Raw genomic sequence first — 20,625 nt, 5'->3', positions numbered from 1 at the left:
TTTCCTTTCATTCATTATAATTAAAACTCATGGGCACTTGTATTATGTCAGGTTTTTCCAGGTAGGATAAATGCAGAACAAACCACTATCATGGTGTGGACCAATGACCAGCTGAAAAGCAAGCTTTTACCCACAGGATAAACTACATGCAAGGTCAAAGGTGATGGGTGAATGGACTTTCTGCTTTACAGCCCAGTCAGTCTTCCTTCCCACATAAATAACCTTTGCTCCTTTCAGCTAAGCTGATTGCAGTTTTGTAGTGGACACCATGAAACTGCTTCCTCTTCTCTCCCTCCTTACTTTTCTGGCCATTACGCAGAACAAATCAGTGAGTGCTGATAAGGTGAGCCATTGTTAATATTATTTGTATATTAGTGTTTGAGCCATAAATTGCACTGACGGAACATTGTGCATTTCTGTGGATAAAAACAAGTTGTGGGCCGTTTATATTCAGTATTTTATCGGAGTGCAGTTAACAGTCTGTGTTTTCTGGTGTGTGGGAGAAAGCCCAGGCAAACACACTGAGAACAGGTAAACTCTGTGCCCTTATTTGAATCAAACCCAAGATACAAGCAATGCAGGGCAGTAATGCTAACCACTATGTTGTATAGAGACAAATGTTGGCATTTCTGCCAAGTATAGATTATTGCTGAAATATTTTGTATGTACACTAGAGTTAGGGCTATTTATCATATAATTTATCCCTTATGATGCAAATATATAATGGGAAGTTAATTAGAATGACATATTCTTTTATTATGCAGCTTTTGGGTGGAGATCTTATAGCTTTACAGTAACTGTTATTTCTTGGTTTACCGGAAGTATTTTATGCCTGCCTCTGGTTTTCTAATTATCCTGAGCACCTGAGAAGGTGCTTCTTCTTTCACCTACATGTAGTTCCCAGCCCTTTCCCCCCACCGCATCTACCCCCTCCAGCGGCCCTGGCAACTCTACCTCCCGTATGTGCGCATAGATGCTGTTGCCTAGGACACCCAGCCGGCTTGGCCCGGCACTGCTTCGCCATGAGGAACAAATGGTTAAAAAAACATGTTGGTCTATAGTTTCTTGGTGTTGGCTAATTAGGAATAACACAAGAAAAAGGGAAAGTTGTGTTCAACCAATAAATTGTAAACCATTAGGCGGGGGTGCAATGAGGCTGTGACCACAAAATACATATAACATATACAGTATATACATATATTTGGCTAATTAGGAGCCCACATTAATGATGATTTTGTATATTCTGTCAATATATTGTATTTTTATTCTAATATTCTAAATTATAAAAACCCCATGATTACAATTGCCCCCATATATCTATAATGAAAAGTGTGCATGACTGGGTTTCTTTAGAGCTGGTCTTCTACTCCATCCCCAGTTTCATCCCAGCCTGGTATGTAAATATGGGAGACCCTGGGAAATGACAGCTCTGCCATCCGAGTATAAATCTGTGGAGCCTTTAAAATTTTCCACTGCAAACAGCTGGGCCTGGAGAATTTATTCACAGAAGGGAAAGTAGGGCTTGAGACTGCTGGTACATTGGAAACATGTTAAATCAAAAGTTTGTGGTGTTTTATCACACTCTGGATTTGGTCAGCAACACCCAGTTAGTCCCCTAAACACCAGAAACCTTGCCTAGTTTTGTATAAGTAATGCCCCTTTTGGGGGGGGGTCTTCTTGCTGAGATTGTGCCAGCAAATTTGGGAGCATTGGTAAGTTAGTTTAGGAGGGCCCTAAAATGATAATGCTGTGGGGCTGTCTAGTAGCTTTTTATGCCAGTTTCCTTTTAAATCCCCTTTTTCACAGTTACTGTATACCCAAAGTCTCACAAAAACATGGATGACCCAAAGTCTCACAAAAAGAACTTGGATGACTTTTTTCTCAATGTTTTTGTTTAGATTTTTCATGCAATCATTAAAAAACAAATGCGATTTAAATATTAAAAGAGAACTATTAATATGGTGACCGATTGTAGGATGATGTTTCATGTACAACATCTTGTAACCACATAGATAGTGGTTTAATATTTCTGTGAACAGATGACATATTGTCATAATTATTATAGTCTCTTTTTATCCTAAAGCTTTTTAGAGAGCAACATAGGTTTGCAGAGACCTTCTTCCTCTTGTGTCTTGGCACCCCGCACTAAGTCGTTGATGTAATTTAATATTATAAAATAGTATTATAATATTAATTAATATTAATATAATATGTGTGTTAATATTTATTTACTCACACTGTCATTCCCCTTCTCTGTATGACTAATGTATTATAACAAATGTGCTGTACTGTGTAGACAGGCAGTGTGCATAAATCATAATAATAATAAATAATTCCTTGCTTTTTATTCCTTCTATTTCTTTATCTTTTTAACCTCCTGTAATGAAACACGTTAACACTTACCATCCGAAAATCTGGTATTCTATCACACTGGATACTGTACTCATCATACGCACAAGGTGACATTTTGAGCACCCTGCAAAGTCATTTTGCATCCCAGAAGCCACCTTTCCAGAACTCAATCATTCTTTCAAGGTTTGAAGAAAAGAAAGCTAATTTTTCAGGCTTTATACTGTATAGATTTCCTTTGGGAATAATAACTTCAAAAATGCTGCCAGGTGAGAAGTTATTTCAAAATACAGGGCAGCCAGGTAAAGCTAACAAAAGAGGCAGCTTTTTAAGTTAATAATTTCCCGAAACTGTATATGAGTGTTGATGCAATGCCTATGGCTTTTGCTCGTTTCACATTCTCATCTGTCAGTAACTGCCGATTGTAAATGTGTTCTTAATCTGTATTTTTTTTAATGCAGAAGCACAATGAAAAGAAGAAACCCAAGTCTGGATATGGTAGGTCATAAGTTAAAACTATTTATATGACTAGAGGATTCTTTTGGTGGTTGCCAAGGGAAGAGCTCACTAAGTGGTAAAGCTCAAGCTTGCACCCCAGACATATCACTTGCAGCCTGTCCCCTGCGCTGTACGTAGTTCAGCAGTGACCGGTTGGATTCAATTTTGATTGCCCTGCTATAATAATGGGTCTTACAAAAACTATTAAGGGCCTTTAACGATAAAAGTAGCTCTGCATAAAATTTATACTACGGGGAATGCTCCCCTATTTGGAATTATTACTAGCAAAGGCACAAAAGCTAATTGCTGATTTTTTTTTATTGCAGTTTTAACAGAAAGTGGGCAACTGTGTCACTTCCCATTTCAATATGGCAGGATGTTACACAACTCCTGTATCAAAATAGGCAAACATGGACCAAGAAAATGGTAAGAAACCCTGTCTGCATACTATGAACTGTCATAGATACCAATGGGAACAACCAGGTTATTACAGCCAATGATGGCAGAAGGCTTTGCAAGTCATGTTGAGACATTACTTGTGATTGGGGTGACAATTTTGTGGTCTTGATTCTACCAATTAGCTGACATTTAAATTCATTTAAGAAGGAATTATGGAGGATTCTATAATGCATTTGCATAGAAACCTGCAATCTGAATCCATATTCATAATATGTATTTCATGGATCATTACAGTATGAAATCACGTTATTTTAAAGGTATTCCCCAAAAAGTCTCTGTTTTTGCCTTCATCCCATCAGTGTAGCAAATTTTAATTTTAATTTTTTAATAAAATCTGTAATGACACTTTTAAGTGCTACAGTAACAGCTGTCATTTATGTCATTAGGTGCTCTCTCACCAAGAATTATGACAGAGACCAGAGCTGGTCATACTGTGTAGAGGGACATGAAGTACATGGTAAGGCTTCTCATTTTTACTACACTTTACACAAAAATAAAAGGTTTAGAGGTCTTTCCATACTTTATTTCTCTGTGATCTTCATGTTATGATATAAGACATTTATGCATTATTGTTTGTTTTCTTTTTTCATTTGTATTCTCAGATCACTGCGAGAATGATCCATGTAAGCCCAGAGGAGTATGTGAAAGCACATTAAAGGGCTATCATTGTGTATGCAAAGAGCCGTACACAGGGAAGCACTGCCAGACAGGTACTGGAAATGCAAAACTGCAATATGACTTACCATTAGGAGCCTAGAATAAATTTGCATTTACAAAGTTGCCTTTTTATTGTGACAAACCTTTTTAATGTTATACTATTCAATTCTAAAACACCCTAGCACTACAGTTCACTAGATCCTCAGTCAGGTTTATGTGCTATATTTCAATTCCACTAAAACCATGATTATCTAGTCATTTATTAAAAGATCCAAAATGAAAAATCTCCAATGAATTAAAATGCAGAACAAAAAGAACATTAAAACACAATTTTTTGGTGGTTTTTACTTTTTTCCACAAATCTTTGTGGACTTACAAAGGAAACCCCCCCAACAAACTTTTACAACCGTAAATTAAATAAAGATTGTTACATTTTGTCTATGGACAACACCCAATGACTTCTACATGACATTGACAGCTTTTAGATGGCAAAGTTTTGCATAAGTGTTTTTGTGCTTTATAAGTCTTTAAAATTTGTATTTTTTTACACGAAAAATGTTACTTTTAGCGCAACCCCCCCCCCCCACAAATCGTGAAAAAAAGAAATATAAACGTTTATAACAACCCCTTCATAATGTTTCTGATTTGACATTACTGTTTAAGGCTTATGCCACCCTAACTAACTTTCCAGTGCAAATTAAACACTTAAGTATATCATAGACTGTAACAAATTGCCTTTTATGGAACAACTGTTTGTGAGCCACTGTCAGCTCTGACATGGCCCCTTGGGAAGGTCACTGGTTATTCTCACTATCACTAGTGTGTGACCCACAACATCTTGGCAATACAGAGATGCACGCTGTAATATTCTGACACTTTGGCTAGAACAATGAGGATTGAAAAAGCATAGCCAGGGTCCATTCTAGATGAATATTTTACATTATGCAGAGGGAGGGACATGGGTTTTTTGTGTACTATGTGACAATACTATTGTCTTTTAGTTAATGGAGCTCTGGATTTAAAATAATAAAATTACTTCTTCTTCTAGATAAGTGTTTTGATAAAAAAAGCCTTCAGTACTTTAATCCTAAAGATGAGTGGTTGCGTTATTCACCTCCGGTCCTAGAGAAATGTGGGTGCACGGAAAAGGGAGTTGTTTGCAAACAAACGCATGGGATGGGTAAGTGTGGAAAAGATGACAACTATTTTTTCTGTGTCATTTGCTTTTTCCATTATTTTGGTTTCTCTGATATTGCAGCATGTTCCAAGAATCTGTGTCTTCATGGAGGACGTTGCATTCAGCACAACAAAATGACTGCGTGTGGCTGCAGCCCAGGATTCATTGGAACCCACTGCGAAATTCGTATGTACTTTAATTGGCTTTTCCAGGTCTCATATATGAATATAACTTATCTTCTCTGCATATTTGCATTTAAAGGAAACTTATGCCCCCAAAAATGTTGGCCTCTTTAAAAAATATATAGCATATAACAGCTTATATGTAAAGTTCTACTTGATCTGAATACACCATTTTCATAAAAATATATTTTTTTAGTAGTATGTGGCATTGGGTAATCTTAAATAAAAAACTGCCATAATAAGTACCACCCCTAGGATCATATGATTCATGTTGCACACAAACAAACCAAGGGCACACATACATGTTAGGCAACATCAGCCAATGAATGCACACATTTCTGCCTTTTACTAGGGATGCACTGAATCCACTTTTTTGGATTCGGCCAAACCCTGAATCCTTTGTAAAAGATCTGCCCAAATAGCATGCAAAATCTGAATTTGCATATGCAAATTAAGATAAGGAAGGGTTAAAGAGAACCATGCACGTATCATCCAGTGAAGCATTTTCAACTTCCATGTTCATGTGACAAGAAGTCACGTGATTTTAAGGATTCGGTTTGGCCAGGAGCGTGGATTTGGCCGAATCAGAATCCTGCTGAAAAAGGCGGAATCTTGGCTGAATCCCTTCTTCCTGTTACAGTTAGAGCTGCATTATTTCCTGTCAGGTGATCTCTGAGGGACCACAGAAACCATCACAAAATGGTGGCCTTAGTAAAAGATGTAAAAGGGTAATATTTACTGATATATACTACAGTTTGGAAAATTATTTAATTGGTCACTTGATATGATATAAACAGATCTGTGGTTAAGCATTCTTTCTGGGTGTATAGTTTTCCTTTAAACATATAAGTAAGGGCTGAAATATTGCTTGCCTGGCCAAACCATTTTTAATTAACCAGTGTAATGATTTTGGTTTTTTAATACAATGTGTATTTTTTTGTTGTGAATGAAGAAGCAATGTCAAGCATTATGACTTCTTCCTACTAAACTGAATATGAACACTTGCTTACTTCACTTAGTTGTCCAATGTTTTCCATTCAGGATGTTTTACTTATAATACTAACTATAGGTTAGAAAGTAGCGAAACGCTGGAATCCTGTTCTTTTTTCATTGTCTTAAAGTAGTCACTTATAGGTTTCCATGCACTACTAGGCCAGTATGATAGTATTCTATTGTGTGTGTGGGGATGTTTACTAACACTGGAGATAAATATTATAGATAGATATCATATCATAGATTGCCCATAGCACCCAATCAGCAATTACATTTAAAAAGTCAAGTTAGAAAACAAAAGCAAATGGCCCGGTGCAGAGTAACAAACCCACACCCCTTCCCACCTCCCTCCTCTTCCTGCGCTGATGGGTCTCCCCGCCCCGACAGGTCCCGCAGACTTGTTCTTTTTTAAATCCCCACTCCCTCCCGCTCTCCTAACTGAAAGCCAGTGGTGAGCAGAGATTCTCATCATATGTCTTTCTATGTTGTTCTTTTCTCACCTTCAGTCACTTTCAATTGTTGTCTTCCATTAAAAATAGTTCCAGTACCTTATACTTGTTTTCAGCCTCCTTCGTCCTTTCTTATACTTTCACTCGTATTCAGTAAAGTATGGAGCATCTAAGCTCATGCTGCATCCATAAATGTATAACTTGGATGACTAATATACACCAGCACATATAAGGAAAACAACACTTTATTGGTATTACAAAACTCATTCAGAGTACGTGTTTAAAGAACTTATTTGAGGAAGCCAATAACTCACTAGTTCTCTTCACTATGAATACACGTCACACACAACTACATTTGAGATAAATAGTTTGGTGTGTGTGAGTTTTGGGTGCGGTTTGTCAAGTTCTTCCGAGTAAGAGGGTTCACCCCAAAATGCTGTGTTGTATATCTAATCAATGACTAGTATTACTTCTATCCTTTTGTCTCTTTTATGATTCTTTGTCTAAAAGATTATTTATCTACACATCGTCCCAAGTTACCACCCTTAAGTTATCTTATTTTGCATTCTTTTACAGTTTCCTTTTCCTCCTACGCACACCATGATTCTCCTTTTTTGGGCTAAGCTACACATGCTATTATAAAGCAGTGGTGATCAAATCTCACAATACTCACTGCAGGTTGTGTCAGGAACTTCATGCACAGACATGTGTTTGAGCAATAACAGCGGTTACATTGCCCTTAGCTTTCTCACCTTCGGTAACCTCCTTTGTTCTTTTATTGCATATCTTTGTTTCCTTTGGCTTACCCAAGTTCATACTCCCTAAACTAAGAGGTCCCTCTTTAACACTTAAAGAGTTACAGTATTTCCCCAATGACCACCAGTTGTAAAATTAATCCCTTTATGACCTACATGTGGAATTATCAAATGACCCCCTAATGTTGCAGATTTTTCTTCTAATTTAAAAGATCTAAATCTGAGTGTCCATGATACCCACATTGGTCCCACATGCTTTCATAGCCTTTCTGAATTTGGATCTTCTCTTCCTCTTAGGCAAATATGCTATAATCTGTTTATGGTGATAGAAAGGTGCCCTCTCAGATTGTTTGACCTGGACAAATATTTACCAGTCTTGAGAGAAAATCCTGCCAGCTGATGGCTGGCTTTGGCATTGGATCAGGCATGTCTGCATTCCTTTTGATCAATTTGATGACCTGATTGCCCAGTGATCCTAATAGCCCAATTTGGCTACACTTGTTGGGTGACCTAGACAAATCAGCAGATCTTGAGGTGTAAGACCAGCATTATGGTTGGTCAGTTCTAACTTATTATTTCTAATTTATTATTTCAGCATTGTGTTTAAGACTGCTAGTTATCTGACCTATATGAAATTTAAACATTCATATAGATATACAGCTAATCATGTTGGGATATGGTGACTTAAATAACTCAAATAACTGATTAACCTAAAGTTAGTTTCATGTGTAAAGTCCAATGTTAACTGTGGTATATACTGATGGTATAGATTACTCCTTTTTTTTTTTGCTTATTTAAAGAACATATATCAGCTTTTACCTATTTGGGTTAACCTGCAGTCTCAAGCCACACATATAAGAATATAAAATATTTTACATTTAAACTTACAAAAATTCAAACATTTCTATATTGACTTTTATATTATTTGTTTTATTCATGGAGACCAAAAAGAGACATGCTACACTGGAAACGGCATTGGCTATAGGGGAACAGGAAATACAACTGTGTCAGGAGCACCATGTTTGCACTGGGACTCTGATATCATTGAGCATGAAGTATCCATGTACGGTGGCCATCGAGGAAAGGTTCATGGCATAGACTCTCACCCATACTGCAGGTAACATGTGGGGCAAAAGACAGTATATTCAAAACAGATCCCAAGGCAAACTTTTCTTTTGCACAGAAATCACACAGACATGCCTGAATGAAAAGGATAACATATAACATTGTGTATGCAGTATAAACATAACAAGCAATACCTGCAAAGCATAAACAGTAAGGCAGAGTTGGACTGCATAAATATTTCAGAAACATAACTGTGCAGGGAAATGTATACAGTAGACAGAAATACAGTACATGTACTAAACTGACAAAAAGACATACATTACCTACTCTGCCAACAGTAAGATCTACCTTTATTATACAGATAATACGATGATATACATGCATTACACAGAAAAAGACATGCTGATGTGTATAAAGAATATAATAGACAAGTAAGCAGATATATTCCCCCATACCAAAATGGAGTAGATCATGAATAAGGCTATTTTAGTGATTTAGTATGGGGAACTTTCACAAGACTCAGTGGGAGTTTCCTTCCCAGGTATTCCAAGGCAGTGCCCGAGCAATCAACATTGGGTTGGCTGAATGCGCTGTTATATTGTAGCTTCTGTATCTTTATACAGTATAAATGTAAGCATCATCATTATATTAATTCATGTTATTTCTGAATGCTTGATCCAGGGAATGTTTGCCATTGGGGCCAGGAAGGTCCCTCTTGAGGCATAATTGGACTGGCTTTAAGCTGGGTTTTGATTATGGTATTTGATATATGATAATGCATTTTAAGTTTTATTTGTCACAGCAGTGGTAAGACCTTGCCAGAGTACTGTACAGGTTATTTTAGAAGAGGGAGAAAAAAGGTTCTCTTCTGTGACTGCACGGTGGATTGATAGATACAGATGCTACTACTGCTTATGCAAGGTGACAGCCTGTTTGGATTGAAACACTGCAGATCCAGGACCGGCAGCAGGGCTGCTGAACTTCTCTTATAGTGGGAGATTCAGCTCCTGCTGGTAGCAGAGTTTGGGACCATCCTCCTTGTAGGTAGAGGCAGCCTAATACTCAGTGGTTAATATAATGACAATCTCAAATAGCAACTATGTAAGTGAAACTCAAGTCATCAGTGAGGAACGGTAGAGCATAGTAGCAATCTCTTATGGATTTTAGAATATTGCCTTGGGGGGAGGCTGGCGAGGTCCTATTTATTTGAATATGGGAGTAAGTGCTGTGGCCATTTTACCCCATTTCTGTCTCCTGGTGTTTTATTAAGATATGTAACAAGGGGGTTCAGTGGGATGGCTCAAGGCGAAGGGTCAGTTGAGGAGTCCCCTTGTCATGGAATCCATTCTATGTAGTGAAGCCTAGCAGGTATTTATCCTCTGTGGGAAGCCTAAGATACTTTATCTAGTGCTTGAGAATACTGTGTGTTTTCAAAAACTGAATAATGTGTGGCAATTATCAGAATGTATTATGTGTATCCTGATAGTGATGCACATTGCCAATATTAAGATTTAAATTTTAAACAGGAGTTGAATGCGAAAGAGTTAGCATAATTGTGTTCTATACATTATTTTTTATAAAGGAATAAACTAGGCATATATTCTACAGTACTAATATGTGATATTAGCATTTAATTTTGTATTCTTTTTGTGGCACAGGAATCCTGATGGGGACACCCAGCCCTGGTGCTTTGTGATGAAAGAGCAAAGACTGAGCTGGGAGCATTGCCTCATTCCACGTTGTACCCAGCTGGCAGGTAAAATATTTTATTTCCAACACTGGGCCAGATTCAGTTTATTGAGAAGTTAGGTTTTCTTGCTGAACTGAATTTAACCCATTAAGAGCAAACACAGAAACTTTATCAATTACATTGGAAACTGCATTAAACATTACAATAGTAATAGTAATGGTATCCTGAGTAATGCCTCAGCTTTATGGTTCTAACAATATTATTCAACAATTGTTGATTAGTTATAAGGGATTATGCACCCCTAAACAACATGTACAATGCTGTTAAGAGACACATGCACTCTATTGGTTGTTACTGACCTATAAACTTCCACATTCCCCTACAGCATAAAGTAGCTACACTCTTGGTTTTGTTGTAGTACCAGTCACCTAGCTAGTATTGATCTGTGTCCAGTGGGTGCCTTTTACATAGTGTATATTTTACCACATTTGGGAGAACCAGTGGTAGAAGGTGTGTACTTCTATAGGAAAGTCTTTACTCAGTCTGGCAGCAGTACTGAATTGGCCTGCACCTACTCACTAGGGCTCATGTACATCTGCAAGAGCAGTTGCAGTCCTTGTGCTTAAAACCATGTCAAAATGTGCTCCTTGCACTTCCATATAGTTGTGCATGGCACCATTCAGTCATTTCTGTTTACCTTTTAGTATTTGAGTGCTGCTGTGCCTATTGACACAGGGGAACCCTGGAGCGCATTCCAATTGGTTCCCAGCGCATCCAGTGTCAATAGATGCAGCACGCTTGTGCCTAAAGGATCAAATACAGACATTCCTTGCACATAAACAGCAGGAATGATTCCAGACACAGTTGTGTCTGATTTGTGTAGAAATGTGTGCAGTTGCTTTAATTTTGGCAAATCAGATGCAATTGTGGTAGACACAATGCTGTTGCACCAACTGCATTATCCACTTGCAACCAACAATGATGCAGGAATTCTGGGGAGAAACACCACATTTGCTCACTGCATTTGTGGATGTCTATGTGCCTTCTTACTAATGTAAATTGTGGTGGCCATGCACAAATGCATCAAGTTGCAGAGCTTTATAGCTATCCAGAATGCTAAGATTTGCATTTTACAATTAGTGGGCTGCAGGTTGAACATTACATTCACTGTATAAAAGAGACACTGGAATTCCAAGACCTGTATAAAGACATGAAGGATAATTCACAACCTCCTGTACAGTGAGCAAATTGCAAAAAAATGGTGCAGTGCCACAGGACAGGCAGTAAGGATGGGATGGCATCCTGGTTAGCCATTCCCCTGGGCAAAAGTGCTGCCTTAATGAGAAGGTGAACATATAAAGGCAGATTTCAGCCGTGGATTTGGGTCCTTCAGACCGATTTGGCTTATCTGCCCCTGTATGGACACACCCGACAGGCCTACATGACCAGCATCTGACCTAAAATCGGCCAGATCTCAATCAGGCAGGGTTTGATTTTACCATCGGATCAGGGACTGCATCTTCTCATTGATGCAGCCTAGGTATGATGGCTCCAATCATTTGGCCCTTAGGTGGGCATATCAGGAGAAGATCCACTGACTGGCATCCTTGCCAAACGAGCGGATCACAACTTGTATAACCACCTTAAGTTGTACACCTTACGTCCCATAGGGAAATGTAAATTACCCGAATGGGTCTTTGGCATACCAAAAAAAATATTGTGCTTACTTTGTTCAAAAATATTATATAATAGTAAATTCTCTCATTTATAAGTTCTGTGACTTAAATAAATAATGTTGTTTTTTCACACGCATATATATATATTTATACAATATATATTTGCTTTTCCAGTTTGTGTTGCTGTATTATACTGGTGATGTCAATTACCAACAGACCATCCCCACTCTTGTTTATTATCACTGCTAAAATATTACTCTTTTTTTCTTCCTTCCTTTTGCACCATTTCCTGTGTAATCCATTAGAAACCACGGGTATTGCTTTCTGCTGAAGAATAAGATTTCTGTCCTGTTTATTACCATATTACATTACATCTGTTCAGTACAGTAGTTTAATTAACCTGAATTGTTAGCAGTAAGGAACTTTTTCAGCCAATCATCACGTATCAATATAAGCCCACAGGACAATTTGTAAACCACTGTAGCAATCATAATCAGCTTAGAGGTGCCAGCTATAAAACAACCTTTGTTCTTCAAGCAACAGTGTGATGGTTATATTCACACATTTTCAATGCAATCAGCCTAGCTGCAGGAGATAAACAGCTTTTCTTTTCCTGTTAATGCAATGAGTCAGTCCGCTGTCCGAAGCCCCTACAGGATGACAATGGATCAAGTCGTGACACTCAATGTGTTGAAGTTTTTCATTATTGAAGCTAAAGCCTGTGCTCCACTTAGTTTTAAAACACACAGAATGGGTTATTTTTTCTTGACTTTTCTTTAATACTATATATATTAGGTCGGTGGTATAATATGCGGATATGGTATAAGTGCAAACAGAAGACTGGCCTTCAGGAGTTTTATATCATGTGTGTCACCTAGAATAAGGATTGAAGCATGACTAGCACTGAGTCAGAATCTACCTACTGACGTCAGTTTCACTTTTATTAAAGCTCATCAGAGCAGAATAGGATTTCTGAGCAGAGCATGCAAAGCTATAAGAACACATTTCACACAAAAATCATTTCAGATAAGGAGAAAATAAGCTCTCAAAAGTTAGCAGACCAATAAATAGGTGGTTCCTTTTTTAAAAATGATATTGTGCCCCTTATAGAACATAAACTAGTGCTAGTAACATAAATAGAAAATGTACTAGGTCTAGGGTACTCACAGAATATGATTATAAAGTCTTAAGGGTTCATTTGCTAATCCTGGGCAAATCTACCCCAGTGCATTTACACTTAGGGGGTTATGTAATTAAAGGCACAAGTTTGCCCAGGTGCAGTTACTAATAGCAACCAATCAGCATGTAGCATTTACTGGTCACCTTTTTAAAATCAAACATCTTATTGGTTGCTATAGTTTACTGCTACTGAGGAAACTGAGTGACTTTTATTTAGTGATGCACCAAATCCAGCATTTGGTTCAGGATACGGCCAAGGTTTGGCCTTTTCAAGCAGGATTTGGCCAAATCCTAGCTCCCGGCTGAACCGAATAAGAAACTTTAAAATCACGTGACTTTTTGTCAAATAAACATTCGGTTCAGTATTCACCCAAATCTTTTACAAGGATTCAGCTTGTGGCCGAATCTGAAAATAGCGGATTTGGTGCATCCCTGCTTTTTTTACATTACATAAAGGATATAGAATCCAATAAACAATTAGCTTACATTTGCATCTGCAGGTAGAATACCAAGTATCCAAAATCTCTTATTTGCTGCTATGGGTTACTGTACTGAGACACGTTTGAGAAGAAAAAAGTATTCAAAAAACCAGAGCTAAACCAAAAGTCCTTAAAGCATTATCAAACCCACAGGGAATGTCTTGCCATTACTGTAGGTGGGACGGATCTTCATGAAATCTTTTCAAATCTTTTTCTTCTTAGTTGATATTACAGTATTACCAATTTGTTTAATTAAATGCATTGGTACCAGGAACTGTTTGGAAAGAGAAACCATTACTTTGCTACTGCAGTTTTCAGATGCTTTTGCTTCAACTACCCTTTGTGGACCAGCCTTTGTTCTGCCGCCCCCCTTAACTCAAACCACAGTATGAGATACATGAGAACAATGCAGATACATCAAATGTTTATCCCAGTTCTATGCATAGGCCTTTGTGCTGCCTTTCTTTGCAGGAGCTGACACCTCTGAGGGTGCCAAGCTTGAATGGACAGATTTTAGCAGAATGCCTCTTTACTCTCCTAGATACACCAGGAAGCCTGTCATGGAGAAAAAAAATGACCCTTCCACCTCCAGTAGTTGGTGTAGTTGTTCAGGTTAGGGCAAAGACACACAGAGCTACTTAGTAGCAGCTACTAAACACCAGAAAATACCCTGCCATAGACAATACTGAGAATTGCCTTTGCTAAAACACACATAGAGACAATTAGGGCTCTGGCACACGGGGGAGATTAGTCGCCCGCGATTAACTCCCTGTTCGCGGGCGACTAATCTCCCCGAGTTGCCTACCCCTGCCATCCCACCGGCAAACATGTAAGTCGCCGGAGGGATGGCAGACGCGGCGGCGCGATTTCGCGCAAATCGCCGAAAAAGACTTGCGAGTCTTTTTCGGCAATTTCCGGAAATTGCCCCGCCGCGTCTGCCATCCCGCCGGCGACTTACATGTTCGCCGGTGGGATGGCAGGGGTAGGCAACTCGGGGAGATTAGCTGCCCGCGAACAGGGAGTTTTATCGCGGGCGACTAATCTCCCCCGTGTGCCAGAGCCCTTATCGGTAAATGATTAGCATTGTCTGTTTTGTAGCAGTGAGAAGTAGCTGCTGCTCAGAGTGACTTCAACCTTATAGTTTTACTCTTCAACTCATATCTGTAAGATAAAGAGTCTGGAAAAAAAATGTTCCGTTTCAATAGGGGAAGTTGTTAAAAATGATAGCCATATCTGTTTCAGTATGTTTATACAGTAATTTCATCCTGAACAATGCTTCCGGTACATAAAAAATATCATGAAAGCATATAGTATCTCACCTATATCTTTGAGGGTCTATAAAAATCTTGTAATAAGCTTTATCAATGTGTTATCACAGGCACTACCGCACCACCTAAAGTCACAAAAACTCCATCTCCAACAAAAAGCTCCAACCACTCAGCAAGCACCCCTTCACCCTCCAATGATACCCAGGGGCCAGTGGATGGGCGCATAGACCTACCTGTGGATTGCGGAAGGAAGTTTCAGAAGACCCCATCAATCATGCCAAGGATTGTTGGTGGCCTAGTGGCTCTGCCGGCATCCCACCCCTACATTGCTGCACTGTACATCGACAATCATTTTTGTGGTGGGTCTCTTATCTCCCCATGCTGGATTGTAACTGCAGCTCACTGCTTAGACCAACGGTAAGAAGCCACTATTTTTTACAACTATTTGCTGATTGGTTTCTATGGGTAACTATACTGGAGCAATATGGCAGCTTTGTTAGCAAACTAGCCACATTGTGTAAGGATACTATGCATGACTGATGTTCCCTGACATCTGTGGCATACACTTTTATTTTACAGACCAAATGTGACAAAGATCTCAGTGGTGTTAGGACAAAGCCGGTTCAACACTACAGATCAACACACAGTTACACTCTTGGTTGAGAAGTATATTTTGCATGAAAAGTATTATGGGGACACCTTGCAACATGATATTGGTAAGGCTTAAAGAACCAATTTGCTTTACATAGAGATATGTACTATTATATACTGTTATATCATATTTTATGTTACCTTTTTGTCATGTCTCCTTTTGTATGGGTTCAAATTTACATTTCAGAGCATTTATAAAGTTCATTACTTGTCCAGGAGAGAAGTCATACACATCAGCAAATGCAAGTGAGACATACAAATACATAATCAATGGGGGAACCATCAATTGTCTATCCATTGTCTAGGATGTCCAGCATTGGGTAGACATGTAAGGCAAAACAGACAAGGAACTCTGATTCAGCTGACTGCAAGCAATAATTCAAGGTGGCATCTAACAGTGTCGTCAAAAATACTAGTCAGTAGCTGAGAAGCTGATTAATAGACCTCAAGGCTGACTTCTGCTACAAAAGGGTCATTACGACCCTGGGGGAGCAAGTGCAAGAGTACTAAGAGGTGCAGGAGCACTTGTGCCCCCAGGGTTACTGCTCTTTGCACTATGCGCCAGACCAAAAATATGCCCCACAGTGCAGAGAGCAGTGTCAGGAGGAGCAGCTCTGTCCTTATTGGCTGCCTTAGGGCTCCATACCTTGCGCCTCTGAACGATGTGCTAAGGTAAAGCGCAGCGCCTAGGTTGATCCCCCCCCCATCCCTCACCAATACATTGATGACTAATCAGTAGTCAATGACTAAGCAGTCAACACTCTATTAGTGAAGGGAGCTGAAGGCCAATTGTGGCTTTTTCTGCTCTTTGCACACTGCGTGGTGCATTGTTATTGAGTCCTTTTCTTTCAAGAGACCAAACTAGCAATGAAGAAACTGCTTTAAATTGTATTTAAATTTACAAATATCTGCAGAATCAGTCAAATTATTGAATTAATATATATTGGAAAAATATACATTTTTCGGTTTAAATTCATTTTGTTTTTAGTTTTTAAGGGGATCTCCACCTAAACACTGTTTTTTGCAAAATGAGAGAGCACTTCCAGTGAGACTGCAGAGTGCAGTGTTGGTGGGTGTAGGGCAGACCTGTTACTACTCATAGGGCAGGCAGTGAGTACAGGGCTCCGTTGCAACCTGTGGCATGATCACGTCCTGACTTGCACATCTGAATTACATGAAAGTTAGGAGGGGAGAAGGGGGATCTCTGTTGAACGCAGGCAGAGCTGTATTCATGAGGCTTCTGAGGTCTGAAACATACGCAAATTATTGCACAGTGCAAAAAACGGTTAATTTGCACCCTGCCTTTAAGTTTGTTAATTGATCCTTTAGTGTTTTTCTCCTTTTTTTTTTACATTATATCTCTTACCTTTTTTCTGCCTACAAAATGTCACATTATAAAACATTAAGGTAAAGGAGACAGACAGGTGGCTACAGAATGTAAGGACGTGGCATGCAAATTAGTGATCTTATGAACTGAGCCAGTCAGACTCCTATGTCATGTCAAACTAATCAGCACTTACAGATTCAATATTCTATACAATCCATTGTGTGACTGAGGGTGGGTGTTTGTATGTTTTCGGCTATGGTGAAACATGTAAAGAGCTGTGACTGAAATGTCTTCTTTGTACTCAGCACTCGTGAAGGTGAAGTCTATAAATGGCCTCTGTGCCTCTGAGTTTTCTCAGTTTGTGCAGCCGATATGCCTTCCACAGCAGTTTAAGATGGCAGAAAGCACGAAGCAGTGTGTAGTGGCTGGATGGGGTCATCAATATGAAGGTAAGGGAATAAGACCAATATAACATTTGTATGAGTCTAATTGAAATTCTAAGAGGTACTTGTTTCTGCTAGCTTCTGTGGCTCAGCAAGCAGTTTCAGATTTACCTAAATTTCCATTTTCTCTCATGCTGAATGGCCTCAGACTTACTTATTACCATAAGCTAATGAGCCTGTACACAGAAATGACATACATCTTTCCATTTTAAGGCCGCCCTATAAAAGCACAATTTTACAGGGAAGATGAGGGTATAGTGGCTCTCAAAACAATCTCATAACAGGAGATAATTCCCTGAGTTTAAAGGAAAACTATACCCCAGAATGAATACTTAACCAACAGATAGTTTATATTATGTTAAGTGACCTATTAAAGAATCTCACCAAACTGGAATATATATATCAGTAAATATTGCCCTTTTACTTCCTTTCCCTTGAGCCACCATTTAGTGATGGGCTGTGTGCTCCCTCAGAGATCACATGACCAGAATGTTTGTGTGTGCTTGGTTTACTTGGAAGGGTTGAACTTGATGGACTCTTTTTTCAACCCTATGTAACTATGTAATGCAGGTCTTAATGGAACAGGACCAAGTGTGGAAACAAAAGACAGAACTCTGCCCATTAATTGGCTGATGGGGCCTAGCATGTATGTGTGCCTTGGCTTGTTTGTGAGCACTGTGAATCCTATGATCCCAAGAGACGGCCCTTAATTCTTAAAATGGCCATTTTCTATTTAGGATTTCCCAATGGCGCATACTACTAAAACAGTATATTTTTATTAAAATGGTTTATTTAGATGAAGCAGGGTTTTACATATGAGCTTGTTCATGCAATATATTTTTATAGAGACCTACATAGTTTGGGATATAGATTTCCGTTAAAGAAAATAACACAATGTGCAGGTGCCTAAAGCCATAGCAGCCAATTGACAATAAACATGAAGTGGTTTAGTACAATGGTTCCCAAAGCTGTCGTCTTCTATATAAATAGTTCCCAGCGCCACAGTTTGGGAAGCACTGACATACATGGATCAGCAAGTGGAAGGGTAACTTTGACAGATACATTTGTGCTGCTTTCTGGTACACCTTTATTGCTGTGTGGGAATCAAGAGACCACAAGCTGTTGGTATTCTGCTTGCTCTAAAATACATTTCCCTCTTGAACTTTGTTGAACTTATTTGTATATTTAGAAATTTGAGTCACTGAGATTGTTGCAGATAGCAATATGCAAGCAGTCCTGTTGGAGACAGTTCTGTCCTAATCCTTGTAAATTCCTTGGTTCCGTAATCCTGCAGAATATTATGAATTTCAGTCTGTATCCGGAAGAATGTCAGTATTTGTGTTTATAACCATTTTGCCTTTGTATTCACAGGAGCAGAGCACTATGCATTTTTCCTGCAGGAGGCATCTATGCCCATCATCCCTTACACCCAGTGCCAGTCTCCTAGTGTCCATGGTGACAGAATGCTGCCTGGGATGCTCTGTGCTGGCTTTATGGAGGGAGGAGTTGATGCATGCCAGGTGAGACTGTAAGCCCAGTGGCACAGTGATACTAAAGGCTGAACAGGAGAATGTGCTTTTCTGCAGGTAGGGGAGTTTGGTTTTTAATTAATTGTACTGAGGTCAGCAGAGAAGAATGAACAACATTATTCAACTGCATGGGAACAGTAGCATGGTTTGTTTAACCTGATGCTGTGTTGCTTTTGTGCAAGAGATGTACAAACCACACATGCTTTAAATACCATGTTGGTATGGGGTGAATTAAGCTCGCCACACACGTGACGATTTTCGATCGGTCGCACGAAAGATTGTTCCAACCCTCTACTGACATTCAGGGCTGAATCGTCAGATATGGAGATAGAAACAATATGATTTCTACCTCCTTCTGTCGATTCAGCCCTGAAGGCAGATTTTGCTCAGACGCCTTCAATGGCGCTCGTTCAAAATCTTTTAACCTGGCCGATCGGGAATTCGACTGATATCAGCAGCCTTCTGCGAGGTTTTGTACGATATTATCGGTGCGTGTATGGCCAGCTTTAGGCTTCTTTTGCCAAGATCCCTCTTTTCACAGTGCCTTGGTTGCTTCTTCTCAGATCTACTAATCAGCTGTCTTGTTCCATAGTCACAAGCAGTAGTGCAGAAATAGGAACTGACTGGCTTGTTGTTATTACCATAAATGGATAGAAATATTATTGTAACATTATTATTAATGGTCTCTGTTCCATTTTAAAGGATAAGTTAAAAAAATAAGCAAATATAAAAGTGATGAGAGTGATATTTTAAGCACTTTTAAAATTTACATTCTAGTCTTGTCAGGAGAAAGAATGAGGACTGCAATTGAAAAACAAAATATGAATGCAAATTGCAAAAGTGCTTCGGATAGTAGAATAGTAGTATCAAATTTATATTAACTTATTTTAAAGATTCAATTATCCTCACACTTCTAAGGTTTTCTTGCCTGAACCCATGGAGGATACCTCTTGGTCAGTAGAGTCTGGCCTTTCAGTGAGGACAATATATGGTCTTTGAAAGTTCCAGAGCAGAAGCATTGTATAATGCTATATATAAGTACTGTGTGAGTATTTCAATGCAAGTACATACCAATCATTGTGCTTTCTGCTTATGAGCAGGGGGACTCTGGGGGACCTCTAGTGTGTGAGGTGGATGGACGCATTGAGTTGCATGGTGTCGTAAGCTGGGGATCTGGATGTGCCGAGGAGAACAAGCCTGGAGTATATACTGCTGTCACCAGCTACACAGACTGGATCAGAGCCAACATTAGCTGAGCTGCAGAATATCCCAACATCCTTGCCTTATAAATTTGTCTGTGTGCCTATCTCAGAAACACAGAGGCACATCATCTTATTAACATTTCTATCAGTATTTCAGTCCTTAGAATTAATTATTGTCCCTTAATGAAATGCATTCAAATTCCCTCTAACATCTCATAGACTAGGCAAGCAAAATGGCCTTCTGTATGTACTTTAAACTACTATATGAGTACAAGACTGAGTCTGTGTTTATCATCTGTGTATACAAAATTTACTGTGTGCTCCAGTGTCATAACATGTGTATGCATACATAACAGCACAGCTTAGAGGGAATATTGCTTGCATCCAATGCTGTACATAAGAAATTACAAATTTAACCAAATGTATTTAAAATACCCCATAAACCAATGGTAGTCATGTATCAATTAATACATAGTTTCTCTTCGCTTCACTATATTATGTAATGTAATACTCCTACTTAAAGTTAATAAAAAACAACAACTGTGGTGTAATTGGCTTATTATAATTCAGGTTGCAAGCAGTCAATTGCAGTAACTC

The 20,625-nt window shown here is 38.9% G+C and overlaps 1 protein-coding gene across 1 annotated transcript; it reads left to right on the top strand.

The window, feature by feature from the left end:
- Positions 1-233: 233 nt before the first annotated feature.
- Positions 234-20,579, top strand: f12 (coagulation factor 12 (Hageman factor)). Its single transcript, XM_018092213.2, has 14 exons — positions 234-343; positions 2,811-2,847; positions 3,174-3,273; positions 3,693-3,763; positions 3,909-4,016; positions 5,012-5,143; positions 5,222-5,326; positions 8,462-8,636; positions 10,243-10,340; positions 14,987-15,293; positions 15,456-15,592; positions 17,160-17,303; positions 18,669-18,817; positions 19,927-20,579. Exons 1-14 carry the CDS (start codon positions 269-271, stop codon positions 20,080-20,082), a joined length of 1,794 nt encoding a protein of 597 aa, XP_017947702.2. The 5' UTR covers positions 234-268; the 3' UTR covers positions 20,083-20,579.
- The last annotated feature ends 46 nt before the right edge of the window (positions 20,580-20,625 follow it).

This window comes from Xenopus tropicalis, chromosome 3 (genome assembly GCF_000004195.4).
Source record: "Xenopus tropicalis strain Nigerian chromosome 3, UCB_Xtro_10.0, whole genome shotgun sequence".
Lineage (NCBI taxonomy): Eukaryota > Metazoa > Chordata > Amphibia > Anura > Pipidae > Xenopus > Xenopus tropicalis.
Note: the sequence above shows the minus strand (reverse complement) of the source record. Positions and strands in the feature narration are given on the sequence as shown.